At 37.5% G+C, this 18,199-nt stretch overlaps 1 protein-coding gene across 9 annotated transcripts in view; it reads left to right on the top strand.

Annotated features, from left to right (window-relative positions):
- LRRC7 (leucine rich repeat containing 7) overlaps nucleotides 1-18,199 on the top strand; it is a 519,216-nt gene that overhangs the window by 130,289 nt on the left and 370,728 nt on the right. For 8 of the 9 annotated variants that reach the window (XM_051999446.1, XM_051999443.1, XM_051999441.1 and 5 more), the window contains exon 2: nucleotides 9,562-9,662. In XM_051999446.1, the coding sequence (XP_051855406.1) occupies nucleotides 9,562-9,662 (101 nt within the window). Of the gene's footprint in view, nucleotides 1-9,561; nucleotides 9,663-18,199 lie in introns of those variants that run through there. The other variant, XM_051999442.1, reaches the window with a different exon arrangement.

Genomic DNA, 18,199 nt, shown 5'->3' with positions numbered 1-18,199 from the left:
AGGAAGCAGTTATTATTATATTTTTAAATTTACTCTCAATTAAAGAAAGGAAGGAATAGTCTGTGATTTACCATCATTTTGTGAGAGAAGATTCCAGAGTTCAGATAAAGAATAGGTAATATCCTATTTTGTAATTCTTTAAAGAAGTAAGAGAATGAGGGATGGGAGATTCTCAAGGAAAAAATTTAAAAAACATAAAAGGAAACAATTCCAAAGGGGAAAAAACAAACAGAAATTTTTACCAACCATCTGAGATTAAAAATAAATAATAGAGATGATAGAATTGAGGGATGGTCCGAGAGGAAAGTACAGAAGAATGACAGAGAGCTTCTGTTACATATGTGCATAAATATGTTACATATTCTCTAAAACCCTGAAAAGTATTCTAATGTCCAAAAGAACACTGGCCTCATTTTACAGATTGGGAAACTAAGGCCCCAGAGAGATAAAATGACTTACCTAGTGGAGGAAACTCTGAGGAGGAAGTGAGATTGAAACCCATATATCTCCTGACTTCCATCCCAGTGGGCTTCCGAAGAGACCACCCTATCTCTAGACATGTCTTCCTTTAGATAGCAGGAAAGGAAGGTCAGCTTTGAAGTGATATAGGGAGAGGGTAGGGACAGAAAAGAGGAAAGCTTATGTCGGATGTCCCTAATTTTCTCAGTTATCTTCAAGTAGTTAAGTGATCAGGAGATGTTGGGACTCTGAAGATGGAATAGATTTGAAACAACTGCTATGATGAACACTAGAGGGAGGCAATTAGAGATGAACAAAAGGAGCGGTGTTGAGAATCCAGATGAGGCATGAATTTATAACCAATCCAAATGGCCAGGTTCCATAAATGTTTTCCAGTAATGCTTAGAAGCCCAGAACACAGTAAAAGCAGGCAGAATATTTTACCTAGAATTGCATATTGTAAATGTAAACACAACATTGGAAAATAAGTTAATGTTGATTTCTAGGATCTGAGCAAAGACTAATGGAAATAATTGATCTGCTAGTGCAAGTTGGCTAGATTAGCTGGTCAAAACCTGAAAAGGTTGGTGGACTGTGAGAATAGGAAGGGATGGAGGGTCTGGTACTGATGAAATCATAGAATTTTAGAGCTAGAACAATGATTCTAAATCTGGTAGTTGGTTGGCACCTTGAGGCCATGTTCTGTTGCCCTACCCTAGTTACAGCTAGGGATATTGGTGGGAAAAGGCTTTCATAAACTTGTAACAAAATGCATAGTCTCTTACTTTAGTTATTTATTAATAACTTGACTTCAATGATTTCACTTATATTCAGTTATTTAAACCCTAATAGAATATAATCTCTTTCAGGGCAGATACCATTTTTTATTTTGTTCCTGTATCTACAGTGAATCACAAATAGTAAGAACTAGGTAGTTCAGTGGATAGAGCACTGGGGAATGAGGAAGAACTGAGTTCAAATCTGACCTCAGATACTTTAGCTGTGTGATCCTGGGGAAGTCACTTAATCCTTATTTGCTCAACTTTTCAACTGCTGAAGGGGAACACACTGGAAAAGAAAATGGCAAAACAATCCTGTGTCTTTGCCAAGAAAACCCCCTGGATAGTGTGTGTGGAATGACATAGAGTCACACACACACACACACATACACACACACACACACACACACACACAATTGAATAAAAGTATTGATAAATGCTTGTAGAATTGGATGATATTTGAATATGATGCTTGTCTCACTCCTGGTCCTCAGTCCCCTTTGATAGGCCTTTACTGTCAAGATTTATCAATACAAAAATATTTTTTTATTGTGAACTGAATAGCTCATTTGTTGTTCCATCCTGGACTGGCATTGGCTGGACTGACCTGAGTGCTTCCATTGCTCCCCGGCAATTCTGTTAACCTTTAAAATTTCTGGGGACCTTCTAGAACATTTTCTTTTTCTTTGGTGCTATCGTGTGTTAAAATTCTGTTTTGTATGATTCTTTATTCTTTGACTCTCGGCAAAGATCCAGGGTCTTAAGATACCTGTCATCTTTGTTTCCTATTCTTCAAAATGACTGGGCTATACTCACTGGTCTCTAAGGTCCTCACTAATTCTGAATCAATAATTGTATGCTATATTTAATTTCTTGTGCTTGACTTCTTCACATTGACCCATTAGTAATCATGAGGATAAACAGTTTTCTTATTTACCAACATGGCAAGGGGTGAAGAGTTAGAAAGCTCAAGAAGAATATGGCAGAAATCATCCAAGGCAAGACAACACATAGCTCGATACTTGGGGATGTCATTAGGAGCCTGAACACAAAGACAGTCAAGAAAAAAGGAAAGCGTGCTATATGATTATTAAATTCAAGTTTCCGATGTTTTCCAATACCTAGAAGTTTTACAGATATAAACAACCGTGGCCTTCAAGTAGGAAATTAGGTGACTATCAGTCTTATTCTCATGTTTTCTCTTTAATGGCAGGGGGGAGAGAAGTCCATTTGGCTTAATGTCATGATAGACTCATGATAGCCAGGTCTTGGAAAGATGATCATTTCCTTCTTCAATTCAGAAATAATTACATCTAATTCCTATATTTGGGAGCTTGTTAAGGATTCAATATCATTACATCCATCATTTCAATAGGCTTGTAATTTTTTTCTGAAATAGGGATTTCCCAATTCTTCACCTTTACGTTAAACTCCTTCTCCTCCTCCTCCTCTTCCTCCTCCCCCTTCCTTCTTCTTCTCTTCCTTCTCCTCACCTCCCTCTCTCCTTCTCCCTTTCCATCTTTCTCTCCTCCCTCTCACCCTCTTTCCCCTCCCTCTCTTCTGTTCCTCATTCCCTTCCTCTCTTTCCCCCTGTCTTTCTCTGTATTTCCTTTAAATTTTCTTTCATAAAGGAAAAGGACCTGTTTCTATGGAAATATTTATAGCAGCTCCCTGGTGGCAGAGAGTTGGAAATTGTGAAAATACCCATCAATTAGGGAATGGTGGAACAAACTGTGTTGTGCGATTATGATAGAATACTATTGTGCTATAAGAAGTGATGAGCAGGTTGCTCCTTGTAAAACCTGGAAAGATTTAATATGAACTGATGCAAAGTGAAATATACCATGTGCAAAGTAACAGCAGTATTGCAAGATGATTGGCTGTGAATTACTTGGCTGTTCTCAGCAATATAATGTCCCAAGACAACTCGAAAGGATTTAGGATGAAAAAAATGCTATCCATCCCCAGACAAAAGAACCGATAGTGATTGAATGCAGATTGAAGCATATTTTTAAACTTTGTAGTTCTTGAGTTTTTGTCTATGTTTTCCTTCACAACTTGATTAATGTGGAAATATATTTTACATGACTATGCAAGTAAAATCTATTTTGAAACTTGCTTTCTCAATGGGGAGGGAAGAGTGAGAAAGAGAAAGAATTGGGGATTCAAAGTTTTAAAAATGAATGTTAAAAATTGTTTTTACATGTAATTGGGAGAAAATCAAATACTAAATAAAAATTAAAACTAGTGTAAAAAATAAATAAATTCCATTTTCTATAATGGGGTTCAATTTTTGTTGCATTTTCTGATCTAAGAATATTGACTCTTAAAAGATTTGGGTTGCAGCAAGTTCAGTAATAGATGAGGACACAGTAGGTGTCAAAGCCATTATTCAAATTCTGATTTTTCAACTCTCAATCCAATGCCCTACTTATGTTGCCTTCCACACTGGTACCATTGTAAATCGATGATTACCACCTTGGTGTATAATGTGCAGAAACCACTAAACTTAAATATAAGACTTGAAAGAGTTAACAGAACACTGAGAAGAACAACTATGTTTATTTGAAAGAAATTGCTAATGTAAAATGCCCACAGATTCCATGTCCAATAAACACAGTAAATGTCTGTTATCTTGCCAAACAAATGTTCTGATGAGTAGAGCTGACAAATGTACATATCATATGTGGTTGGCCAATTTTCAAAGAAATGGAATGCAACAAAATTCACAAATCTACAAGCACAGTTAAGGTAATTCACTATTCGATGATTCAGAAAGCACTTCAAGACTGCATTTAAAAAAAAGGATAGTTATAAATTGAATCTCCTATTTTGCTAATAAAATATATTAAACTTCTTATAAGAATTTTAATGAAATTAAATATGTCTAAAATATACTTTAATATTTCCATGGATTCATGATGTTACCTGATTTCTCTCCACTGAGGGATCTTATATAACCTTCCCATCCCTTATCAGTCTGTGTCATCCTTGTCCACATGTCTCTATAGACACTCTGTAATGCATCTGTTCAATGCACTGGAGCCCTTTGCTAAAGTCCTTTCATTGTTCCCAGAGCATAGTGCTCCACTTAGCCTGTCCATCTGTTATTAACCACTCTCATTCACCGTATGAATGACTCGCTTTCTCTTCCAATCACAGACATCTTGGTTAATGGCTTTTTGTGCTGCTTCCCATGTACGAGGCATCAATGACATTATGCCATAGTCACTTTACACCTGCCATGCAGATTCCCATTGCCCTTTGGTCATATGCAATTTTAATAATTGGATGATCCTGTTCCATGATTTACAGCCATATAGTACGCAGGGAGAATATTAGTATTAAAGAGATGAGATTTTATAAGCCCATTATGCAAGCAGCTTGGGATCATAGGGAGATATGGCAGCCAATGAGGAAATGCAAACTTGGAATGCATTGAGGGAAGCCTAGTAGTGTTCCAGGGAAGGGAGAGGAGACTCCCAATGGCTTCATCCCTTATCCGATAACATCTGGAGTCTCGTATTCAGTTCTGGACACCAAGTTTGAGGGAAAACACTAATCAAGTGGAGAATGTCTAAAAGAACCCAGCACATAGTAAGTGCTATATAATTATGTGTCTATGTGCTATTATTTTTATCCAAATTGGTCATCATTAACCCTAAGGTTGGTGAATAATAATAATAATAATAATAATAATAATAATAATAATAGCTGAGAGGCAGCTAGGTAACTCAGTGAAGAGAGAAAGGGATCTGAAGTCAGAAAGACCTGAATTTGAACTCAGCCTCAGGCATCCACTTGGTATGCAACCTTGCTCCAGTCACTTGACCTCTATCTGCCTCAGTTTCCTGTTCTGCTAAATGAAAAAAATAATATGCCCTACTTCCCACGAGCATTGTGAGGATCCAATGAGCTAATGTTTGTTAAGTTCTTTGCAAACTAAAACTCTAGATAAACTCCGGGGGATGTTTAGCCTGAAGAAGACAACTTACAGGGAACGTGATCATTGTTTTCAATATTTGAAAAGCTGTCGGGAGAAGAGAGATTGACCTGGACTCTTTGGTCCTGAAAGGCAGAACTAGATGTAATTAGGGGATCATTTAGGAAGACAAATTTAGATTCATATGGGGTGTGGGGAATCTCCTCTAACAATGAGAACTCTCCCAGAAAGGAAGTTTACCTTCTGATTAGTGGGTTACGTTCCATTGGGAGGTCTTCGATCAAAGCAGGATGAACACTCATTCATTCCAGAAGAGGTGTTCCATACCAACCGAAGGGCATCAGCTTCAGTCATGTGGGAAGAGTTTAGGATCTGGAGCCAGGAGAGGGAGGCTTACATGCCAGTTCTGCTACTTAGTCTTGGATCGAGCGTGAGGTACAAAGGTTGGGGGTGGGCATAGGAGCCTTGCTTTATATGAGTTCAGCAGCTTCATTCTACTTGATGAGGTAGTCGCAGTTGAGGTAGGTATTCACATTGAAAGGAGTGATGGTCACCTTGTGGGTAATAGCAGAATGCAAATCGCTATTAAGTATTACAGTATTCCAGGCACTAGACACTTTAACAGGAGAGACCACTCGAATACATAAGGATAGAAGCAAAGCTCATATGAAGCAGATAAAAGTTCATCTTGGGGGCAAAGGGAAGGAAATAGCATCAACAGGGAAGTGAGTATGGAATAATCTGATAGATCTCAGGAGAAGGTGCATTTGAGTAGTGAGGAAGAAAGAGAGAGACAGATGGACAGACACAGACAGAAACAGAGAGACAGAGCCAGAGAGAAAAAAAAGTAAAAGAAATGGTGGAAAGAAAGAAGACAAGGCAAAAAGGGAAAACAGATAAAGAGACAAAGAAGAAGAGAAGGTAAAACAGAAAGAATAGTTTGCAGAGAGAAGAGAGTTAAAGAATCATCCACCAGGAAGCAAAACAATACATGACGTGACATTTTTGGTCTCCTAGTTCTATTCTAGGTGAATTAATTACTTTGGGGGATACAAGGGCTTAATGTAATCTACTAATTAGTACAACCTGAAACAATAACTTTCACAATGATAATTTGATCGTCCCAAAGAGTTAGTCACCTTTCAAACCTGCCTGCTTGTTCCCAGGGCATGCCGTGCATAATTGGCGAATCTGACTTGAGTATTATCTACACCAACAAATGTGGCGGAGAAAAGAGACAGACAATTTTCAATGGTGTTCAGGTCATTTGTCATTCCTGTAACGCCTCCCCTTGGGTTTGTAAGAACAAACCCCACAGGCTCACTGTGAATCACCCCATTAGAGAAAGCATCGTTTCTTCTCCTTGATGGTTTATTGGTAGTTTAATAAAGCTATCATTGGACATGATGTACAGAAGACCTGAATTCAAATCCTTCCTAAGACATTTCTTAATAATGGCTAATGATGATAGCTAGTATTTGTATGTGTGTAAGGTTTCCTAAGCACTTTGCAAATATTATCTCATTTGATTCTCACAAAATCACTGGAGTATGTGCTACAGTTATCACCATTATTCAAAAAGGAAACCGAGACTGAAAAAGGTGAGGTTTGAATAGGAAGCATCCAAGGTCAAGTTGGAAGTCAAATCTTCCTGACTCTAGGTTCCCCTCGCTCCATTGTCCCACCCGGATGCATCAATACTGATGGAGTATTGACTGAATATAAGATAGCCATTGAAGCTCTGGGGTCTGCCTTAGTTTCCTTCCTCTATGTGGAGATTGAAGTAAATGGCCTTTAAGATATTTTCTTGTTCGATATTATGATCTTTCCCTCTCACTACATCTCACTAACAACATCTGTCCTCTCCCATTTAATATGCTAACCACTATCATCAGTCAAGTAATAAATATTTATTTAAGTACTTACAATGTGCTAAGCAGTGGAGATACAAAAGGAATCTAAAGATGGTCCCCGCCCTCAAGGAGTTTACAATCTAATGGGGAAGTTAACAAGTAAAGAAATGTGTACAAGTAATCTCTATACAGGATAATTAGGAAGTAAAGAAAAGAGGGAAGGACTAGAATTAAGAGGCTTTGTGAAAGACTTCCTGTAAAAGATGAGATTTTAGTTGAAAGAAAAGCAGAATGTTCAGAAACAGTGAAGTGGCAGTCTCATTTCCTTTCTTTCTAACTATTGAAAGAAAAGAAGAAAGGAAAGAGGCAAAGAAATGAAGGAAGAAAAGAAGGGGGAAAGGAGGGAGGGAAGGAGGAAAGAGGAAAAAAATAAGAAAGGAAAGAAGGAAGGAAAAAAGAAAAGAAGGAAGGAGGAAAACAAGGAAGGGAGGGAGGAAAGGGGAAAGAGAGAGAATGACTTTGACTGTCTTTTACACTTATGCTGACACAAGTTAAATGCCTTTTGGGAATACAAAGTCCAAGATATATTAAAAATATAAAACCCTAAACACATAATGAATATGGTTAAATGACATTAAATGGAAATCCATCCATTGCACCATAATTGATTCCTATCTAGTGACATTGGATTTTCACTAGAAAATGAGAATTTTGGAGGAAGATGAGGTCAATTACTCCCTAGATAGTTTGACAAGAAGTAAGTAATCTCGGAAAATTGAATTCCAGTAATGAAGGGAATCTCAGAGTAGTCTAGAGCAATGGGCACATGATCAATTACCCCCCAAGATTTGGATATAGGTCTTTAGAGACCTCCCGAGAGAGGGAAGCTACCACTTCTCCAAGAAGCTCACTCCACTTTTGCACAGCTCTATTCATTGATAGGTTTTCTGACATTGATCCTAAATCTCTCCCTCTATACCTTCCACCCCTTGCGCCTGGTTCGGCCCCGGGGAGGCCAAATAGAAACGAGCTTAATCCCTCTTCCAACAAATATTTAAGTACCTTACTATATACCAGGGACTGTACTAGGCTCTGGAGGCTTCAAATACAGTGAATGGATATTTTGTTACACTCAAGGAATTTGTAGTATAACAGATTCAGTAATATGTGGGTATTTAAGTACATATTCCAAATGGAATATGACAGCATTTTAAGACCATGAAGGCTTCAATTATCATCCCCATAAGTCTCTCTGGACATTACTTCCCTAGATACTTCAATTTATCTTATGGCACAGTTTCAACGCTTCCCCCTTCACCCTAATTGGACACTTTCTCACTTTTCCATTTCAAAAATTATTTTGCCCAGAACTGATCAGAAGAGTCCACATGGGTTCTAAAGAAGGTAGAGGACAATGGGGTTTCCCTAGTCCTGGACATTCTACCTTTCTTAATGTCTGCTGAATAGTTTAAACAGGTTCTTTGGTTCTATTGATGCCTCCTGTTGGTCTTACAGCCAGTAAAACACCTATCTTTATTATGGTCTGGCCGTGCTTCTCCCATTCTCTACTTGGCAAGTTGGCTTTTGACCCCAAATCATGTCAAACACTCACCGTAGGTTAAATACTCTGCTACACACTGAGAATACATAGAAAAGCCAAAAAAAAAAAAAAAAAAAAGAGTCTTGCCCACATGGAGCTCACCTTCAGGCATGGAGCTTCATATTTACAGCTATTCCATTTCAAACTACTAGGGGCTCCCAGTGTGCTGGACAGATCTTTTGTAGATGTTTTCTAGGAGGGCAAGTACAAGAGCTACAGAGGATGAGATGTATATAGGGTACCTCATTTGCTGGACTGTCCACATAAGTGGGACTGCAAATCTATTGAAGAATCAAAGAGAAGATACCATCTTGTTTGCTTTGAGTCACTCCTTTAATCTATTGAGTTCCTTCTTGGCATCTGAGATCCAATGTATTGTCACTTCAAAACTGGCCTTATGTCACCTGCAACCCTGAAAAGCAATCTGGCTATATGTGCGTAGTCTTCCATTTCCTCTTCTTCTTCCTCTTTTTCTTCTTTCCTTTTTCTTCTTCTTCTTCTTCTTCTTCTTCTTCTTCTTCTTCTTCTTCTTCTTCTTCTTCTTCTTCTTCTTCTTCTTCTTTCTCCTCCTCCTCCTCCTCCTCTTCATTCTCCTCCTCCTTCCTCCTTTTTCCTTCTTCCAAACAGGATTAAGTGACTTGCCTAGAGTCACACAACTAGTAAGTATCTAAGACCAGATTTGACTTCAAGTCTAATTACCCCCATTCCTTCTTTATTCTTAGCAAAAGAGCTCAAAAGTAGTGCTGATGACTGCTTGGCTGAGGGGATTCTTTTATTTCCTAGTGTATCACCTACATTTTTATAAATCCTAAATTGTCTTATATTTTCAGTGCCTGAATTATTGAGATAACGCTAATTCTTTTCTCCAAAGTTATAATCACTCCATGATTTGGTAGTCATAAAAATTGATTTCTTTTTGCTTTTTAGGATGGAGAGCCTACGGAGGCACAGGAATCCCCCACAATTTCTGAGAAGTCCTGGTATTCAGGAAGTGCGTGCTCCACTTCGGAAGAGACCTGAAGAGGAGTGTAAGTATGCTGAATTGAGTTTAGAGGAGTGTCTAAGTAATTGCTGCTTAACTGGGATACCAAATCTAAAACCCCTAAGTGTCTCATTATAATATATTAACATGCATCATTTAAAGGAATGAAGTTTAGAGGATGAATGTGGAGTGGTAGGTAGACTAAGATAATAATTATGAACCTCTAAAGCAAGTCAGAATGAATCTTTACAAATTTCTATCAATTGGCTTGTTTTTTCCATGAAAACACTTCTATTCCACTACAAGCTTTCAGGATGATCTTGCCTTGCTATCAAATAAGGGGACATTAATATTGTGAGTTAGGTTAGGGTAATATAATGGAGAGGAATCTGGTCTTGGTGTTGGAGATGTCTCAGTTGAAGTCCTTCCTCTTACACACCCTTACTTTGTCAACTTGAGCAGGTCAGTCCCCCAGATGATCTCTAAATTGCAAAAGAATTAAAGAGCTGCCTTTGGAGAGGAGGGTTCCTCACTAGGACATCCCTACATTTAGGATCTTTCTGGATATTTATATTGACTTCTATACCTATCGCTCTAGCTATATCTGTATTTCTTTATGTAGCCCTTTTCCTAGCATTAAATAAAGATATGTGGATTTAGTTCTTACTCACAAACATCCATATAACATATAATCTATTAATCCTTTAAAAGATCATCATATGTAAAGCAAAAAGGGCTTCTTTAGGTCATATTATCCAATCTCCTCATTTTATAGATAAGAAAAAAGAATTCTAGATAGAAGAAATCAGTCAATCAACAAGCATTTATTAAGCACCTACTATGTTCCAGGCACTAAACTAAGTAGTGGATTAAAGACCCATATCTTTTAAATAACAGGGTCAAGATCTGAACCCAAGTTTTCCCAATCTAGTTCTTTCTACCATGCCAATGCTGCCTCCACTAGGAGTTAGTATCCCTATACCTACAGGAATCTTTGAAACTTCTCCCTTTACCATCCTAAATATTTCCTGAAAGAATAGGAGAAACAAAAGCATACCATCTTCTTGTTCTCCTTCAGTTGGGGAATTTTTCCCCTAGAAATTAGGACTCTGTGGAAAAATAAGTGTTTGGACACCATGTTCTCCAATCAAGTTGAACTCAGAAAGAACTAAAAGGGTACCTGCCCCTAATTTATGTTGTATTGATTTTGTATATCTTCTCTGTATACACATTGCTTCTCCCAGTAGAATGTAAGTGCCTTGGGTGGAGACTGTTTCACTTTATATCTTCAGTGCATGGCACACAGTAGGTACTTAATGAATAAAAGTCACTAAGACACAATTCCTTCCTTAATGCACTTATAATCTCATAAAATGGTATAATTAAAAAGAGAATTAGAACTTAAAATGTAAATTGATATATACCAAATAGTTAATTACTATGTCTTGGCTAGGTCAATCAAGCAACATTTATCAAGTGCCTCCTAATTAATAATTAAAATAATAATGATATTCTACATTTGTATAGTATCCTAAGCTATAAATACTTTATCTCCTTTGTGCTTCATAAACACCTTATGTGACAGGATCTATTGCTATTACTATGCCCATTTTGTAGCTGGGGAACCTGAAGCTCTATCCCGATACCCGCGTATCAAAGCTTTTCACTTCTCTGCTTCTTTTGGAGATACCAGGCTAACTTTGTTTTTTGATATAAATAAGATCAAGTATTGTTCAGAGCAAGTGGAAGTACATAATGGTGGGCTGTTGTAGTCAAAGTGGGTACCACTGTGGTATAAAGTGATTTGGAATTATGCCCATAGGGTGGTTTTTCATTTTACTAGAATGTTGTATTGCCTGCTTGTCCAGCCATATGCATTTCCCATTTTTAAAAGTCATCTTGTCTTATGTAAAAACCAGAGTTAAAGCTCTGTCTGCTCATACCCCAAAGAGTAGCCTCTGTGCGAATGGGATAGATGGCACTGTCAGTCTCCAGCATCACAACTCTTGCTGAGTGTCCTTCTATAGTGTTAGATCCACAACCAGCAGCACTATTGACAATGAGAGTTTTGTCCGCCTTCCACAGAATTTTGCAAATTCTTGTTGGATTCTGGGAATCGGCAGGAGGAAGTTCTCAAAGATTCAGGCTAAAGATGTGAGCACTGGATTGTTGTCAGGGGACACCGAAAAATCCTCCTTGAGGAATCCCAGTTGCTTAGCTTAAGACTTGGGGACTAATCACACATCGTGGTTTTACATAAAGAGCAGGCTCACTTGCATTTTGTAAACTGCTGACTTTGCTTAAATTAAAAAAAAAAAAAAAACCACTCCTCAATTCAGGATGAATGCAATCTATGGTTCAGGACGTGTTCAGTTTAAAGCTCTGATTGTTGCTTTGAGGTGTGAATATTTTTCATGTGTTCCACATGCTAGAAGCTGGAAACTGAGACTGATACATTTAATATCATCAGGCCTCTTGTACTGTCCCTACCATTGTTCCCATACTATACAATTTATGCCAAAGATTTATCCACCTGATTTTTAAAGCATATATTAAGCACCTTCAGTTTGCAAGTTATTTTTTTTTGGAGGCAATGGATTAAAGCTGCCTGCTCAGGGTCACATAGCTATTAGTAAAGTAGGAAAAGGTTAATTGATTTGCCCAGTCTTACAAATAGTAAGGGTCAGAGGTGGGATTTGCACCCAAGATCTCTGTCTCCAGATACAACACTATTCCATGGCTTGGGTCTCTTATTCAGACAGCATTTCTAAGTCCCCATTTCCTCAAAAACTCCCCAAAGGATTTTAAAGGGTTTAAAGGACCCAAAGGGTTTAAAGTTCATCTTAACTCAATGTCTGTTACCATTAACTGTGGCTTTGGGGAGAATGTGCTCCTCTATTACAAGATGGAATATTCTTGTCACAAAAGTAACTTGTAGCATTTTCCATTTCTTCCAATAAAGTACATGGCTGAAGGTCATACATTGCCTTGCTATGTTTATTTTATTTCATCTGTAGAAGGGGGCTTGGTAATGTGGGTAGCACCCACTTCCCAGAATTGGTAGGAGGATCGGCTGACCAAATGTGTGGAGAAGGCTGTGAGTTAATGACCTCAGCTATTGTGATTAGTTCTCACTTTCATATTCATCTCAGGATGTTAGGGCCTCTTCTGGGAGCCCAGAGCAGCCCGCCACTTTATAGACCCCAGAGACCAAAGTGGCAATTTAAACCTTAATTAAAAATGAGAAGATGAGAATTTTGTCACGAAGCTTCTGTCTCTGTTATTATTTAATTTAGCTCAGTCTTGTGAGATAAGATAAAATTGGAGATATTTGGGTTCACTTAGTTATGTTCAGCAGGCGAGAACTTCAGAGGGAAGCTCAGTTTGGGTCTGTTTCCCTTAGTCACTCAGTCACTTTGGATCAGGATTTCCTGCCAATGGCACTGCTGGCACTAGAGATGCATGGGGCACTGAGAGGCTTGCCCATGGTCTCACAGCTTCTCTCTGGAGGCAGCGAGTCTCCAAGAATATCAGTGGCAGATTACAAGACGCCAATCTGCACTGGTGGTGGGGGAGGGCGCCACCTTCATGAGAATTCCTTCCATCAATGGAACCTCTTCTAGTCCCATTCCATCCCATAACTTAGGATTCTTCGGTGAAAAATAAAAAGAAGGTAATTATTCATTCAGCTTTAGATAGAGTAGTAACTAGAGCTAGGAGTCTTCCTGGATTTATGGGGCTATTTTAAGTAGAAAAAAAAAAACAAGCAAACATTCAGACATCAAGGAGGAATGGGGTACGTAGACATGTAGAAGGCAAGTTAGACTCGGATTTCAGAAGACTTGGTTTAATTCTTCCAGCTGTATAGCTGAGCATCTATGGGGCTCTGAGTGTATTATATAACTTTCCGAACTTAATTTTCCTCATCTTTAAAATAAAGGTGCTTCATGGAGCTCTTATGAGACTCAGATGAGATAATGTACACTTTGTAACACTGCTTTGCAAACTCTGAGGTCTTTTGTTAATATATATATATATATATATATATATATATATATATATATATATATATATATATAATTTCATCCATTTCCAAAGTTCCAGCATAAATTTTAGTTTGAATCTTAAAACTAGGCTCGTTTCTAGCATTAGTTTAATTCAAATCAGTCACCCTCAAGGAGGATCTGTCCAGGGTATCTTCCTGAAGGTCTGATCCATTTCTTTCATCTTCAAACTCTATCTTTGCCCCTTTGATCTACTCCAGGTGCAGTACTGAATATTAAACTTGTTGATCTGAACTTCTATGTAGAATGTTATTTCCCTCTTAAATTTATTTTTATTAAGTATAAAAATTATTTTAAGGTATTACATCTTCCTTCGAATTCTCAAATACTGCTTTTATTTATTTTGACTGCAGAAAATGAGAAAACTGATCAATTATCTTGCCAAAAACCCTGTTGTTGAGGAATACATGATAACCGAAGATGGATTTTCCATAAGCATCAAAACCAATGATTTATTTTATTAACTTTCTTGCTAAAAGCATATTTGAATATTGATGAGACATAAAATGAGTCTTTGATCCTCCTTTTGCTCTTTCAGCAAATATGATGTGTACAATTTGATAAAAAATTGTGTTGAAAAAATCTAACATCATAAACTGTGAGTTAAAAGGGACAATGAAGGCTACCTGGTTTCATGTGTCCCTGAATGAGAATCTTTTTTTCATTGTTCTTGAGATATAGTCTATCCAGCCTGAGCTTGGAAATCCCCAGAGGAGGAGAGCCCATCCCAGCTCCAAGGCAGTTTGTCTCACTTGAGGATTGAATTGCTAAGGAGTTCTTCCTTGCCATAAGTTTTCATATACATCTTTTTTTAAGTAATAGCTTTTTATTTTTAAAATATATGAAAAGATAGTTTTCAACATTTACTCTTGCAAAATTTTATGTTCCAAATTTTTCTCCCTCCCTTCTCCCTATGCCTCTTTCCTAGACAAGTGAACCAGTATAGATAGGTTAAACACGTGCAATTCTTCTATATACATTTATTTCCACAATTTTCATGTTGCACAAGGAAAATAAGATCAAAAAGAAAAAAATGAGAAAGAAAACAAAAAGCAAACAACAAGAAAAAGGTGAAAATAGATCCACATTCAGTCCATTTATTACTCATTTTGTATGCAGATGGCTCTCTTCATCACAAGTCCATTGAAATTGGCCTGAATAATCTCATTGTTGAAAAGAGCCATGTGCATCAGAATTGATCATTGTATGATCTTCTTGTTGCTGTATACAGTGTTCTCTTGGTTCTGCTCACTTCATTCAGCATCTGTTCATATAAATCTCTCCAGGTCTGTTTGAATGCTGATTGTTGCCTACAGAACAATATTTCATAACATTCATGGACCATAACTTATTCAACCTTTCCCCAACTAATGTCCATCCACTCAGTTTCCAGTTTCTAGCCACTACAAAAAGGGCTGCCACAAACATTTTTGTACATGTGGATCCTTTTCCCCTTTTTTTGATTTCTTTGGGATATAAGCCTGGTATCATCTACCTCCTTACAACTTCCATCATTCCTAGTTCTGTGTTCTGGGGCCAAGCCAAAAGGAGAATTCTTTTAACAAATATTTGAAGAAAATCAACATTTTTCTCTTTAGACTTTTTTTCTCCAGGCTTAACACTCCCTAGTCCAACAACTGACCTTCATATAATGCATCCTTAAGATCCTTCATCATAATTGTTCTTCTCTTGACTATGGTTTATCAATGGTTTTCCAAAAATGGAGTACCAAGAATAAGACAGAATATAATGTGACCTCCCCAGTCCTAGACAATATACCTTCTTTAGTGCAGTCCCAAATGCCATCCTTTCTTGGTGATTATCCTCCATCTCAGTGTCTTCTTTCTGCCATGATTTTAACTTTAACTTCTATATAACTTGGTTGTATCTAGTTATTTACATGATGTTTTTTCCATTACATGGGAAATCTGTGAGAACAGGGCTTTTTCTCCTTTCTCTGTATATCCCAAGTTTAACATAGTGCCTGATACTTTGTGGGAACTTAATTAACTTGAATCTGTGGAAACTTTATCATCACCATTATTCCCAACTTTCAATTGGTAAGATGGTATTATAGTAACACAGGATTTTTTTCTACTTGATTTTGTTCATGTTAGTTTACCCAAAGTATCATTTCCATTCAACCCACAGCCTCATAAATTTTGATCTGAATGTGGGACCTTAGAGATCATTAAGTCCAACAAATGAGAAAATTGAAGCAAAAAAAGGTAATGATCACATGGCTAGCAAATATCTAAATTAGAATTTGAATCCAGTTCTTCCTGACTCTTGGACAGGATCCCAGATACTAACCCCCTTAGATTCCCCAAAATTAAAATGTCAAGGTCATGCAGTTCTAGGTTGTCTATACAGATGAATCCGCTGCTGCCAAAACCAAACTGTTTGCAATATTTTTTTTTATTCTGAATGGTAGTGAAGTCCAATATGTTCACTGAGTACCACAGTAGCTAGAGTGCAAGATAGTAATTATGAAGAGTCCAGCCTTTAACCTATTCTTGTTGTGTGACCAGGAACAAGTCACTCAAGCTTTCTGATTTTAAATTTCTCAGCTGTAAAATGTGAATAATAGAAACTGCAGTTGTGAAGACTGAGTACTCACTGGATGCCTTAGAATCAGTCGGAGTCAATATAAGCAAAAGTCCTTGGTCTTTATTCTTGATCTTATGGGGTAGAAGTAAATGAGATGGATGCAGGATCTCTACGACCTCTCTTCTTTGTCTATTGTCAAAGTGACTCTGGCTTATCTTACTCCACCCCTTAGTCCTTCCCACAATTCTCTGTATACACCAAAAGATTGAACCAGCACAGGATTAGCCTTAAGTGCTTGGTGGTCCAACCTCAGTGCATCAATTCAAGCGTTTCAGCCCTTTACAGCAGTGAGCTCACAGCTTTCTTTATTTCAAGTGATTTATGGAAACCTCTTTGCAAACCTTAAAATGCTTTGTAAATGTCACTATTAATAGCTGCCTATGCAATTTTCAGATGAAGAAATTGAAGCCATTTTAGTCATGTAAAAATGTTCTAAATCACTATTAATCAGAGAAATGCAAATTAAGACAACTCTGAGATACCACTACACACATCTCAGACTGGCAAAGATGACAGGAAAAGATAATGCTGAATGCTGAAGGGGATGTGGGAAAACTGGGACACCGATACATTGTTGGTGGAATTGTGAATGGATCTAAACATTCTGGAGAACAATTTGGAACTATGCTCAAAAAGTTATCAAACTGTGCATACCCTTTGACCCAGCAGTGTTACTACTGGGCTTATATCCGAAAGAGATCTTAAAGGAGGGAAAGGGACCCACATGTGCAAAAATGTTTGTGGCAGCCCTCTTTGTAGTGGAACAGCTGAATAAATTATGGTATATGAATATTATGGAATATTAGTGTTCTGTAAGAAATGACCAGCAGGATGATTTCAGAGAGTCCTGGAGAGACTTACAGGAGCTGATGCTGAGTGAAATGAGCAGAACCAGGAGATCATTCTACACAGCAACAACAAGATTATAGGAAGATCAATTCTCAAGGATGTGGCTGTCTTCAACAAGGAGATGATTGAGTTCATGATCTTGTGATGAAAAGAGCCATCTACAAGCAGAGAGAGGACTGTGGGAACTAAGTGTGGACCACAACATAATATTCTCACTCTTTTTGCTGTTGTTTGCTTGCATTTTGTTTTCTTTCTCATTCTTTTCCTTTTTGATCTGATTTTTCTTGTGCAGCAAAACATTCATGGAAATACATATAGAAGAACGGTACATGTTTAACATATTGGATTACTTGCCATCTAGGGGAAGGAATAGGGAGAAAGAAGGGGAAAAAAATAGAATGCAAGGTTTTGTAAGGATGAATGTTGAAAACTTTCCATGTATATATTTTGAAAATAAAAAGAAAGCTTTAATTTTAAAAATTAGATGCCTATGGTGGAATGTGTTGTTTCATTGAGGAAGGCAGAGAAACACTTAGCTAATGGGGACCAAGAGCTGGTCTAGAGCTGACCCTTCTAAAGAGCTTCCTTGAGTACTGAGGAATTGTAATCTACTTACCAGGATGTCACAGTTAGACAAAGGTTCTGGCATCCCATTCTTTCTGACTCAAAAGCTGCCCTCTATTTACTTTATCACACTTTCTTTTGCTACTACAACAGTTACTACTACTTACTACTACTACTACTACTACTACTACTACTACTACTACTACTACTATTATGTTTATTTCTCTGTCAAGCAAATTATGTAGTCTGGCTATAGAATCATTGCATTAAAATCACTGGAAAATCAATTAAAATTTATCTCCATACAAAATGTCCAATTGTAATGACACATTTCTTTTTTCTACTGATAGCAACAGTTTATTTTGGCATCCTTAATATGATTCATATTCCATAAGCTAAGATGCTCACTATTAGAGTATTTTTTGGATACCTGACATTTCCCTTTTCAAATGCTAATTTGAAAAAAAAGTATAACCATTTTTGAGAGGAATCTTTC

This window comes from Antechinus flavipes, chromosome 4 (genome assembly GCF_016432865.1).
Source record: "Antechinus flavipes isolate AdamAnt ecotype Samford, QLD, Australia chromosome 4, AdamAnt_v2, whole genome shotgun sequence".
In the NCBI taxonomy this organism is placed as follows: domain Eukaryota; kingdom Metazoa; phylum Chordata; class Mammalia; order Dasyuromorphia; family Dasyuridae; genus Antechinus; species Antechinus flavipes.
Note: the sequence above shows the minus strand (reverse complement) of the source record. Positions and strands in the feature narration are given on the sequence as shown.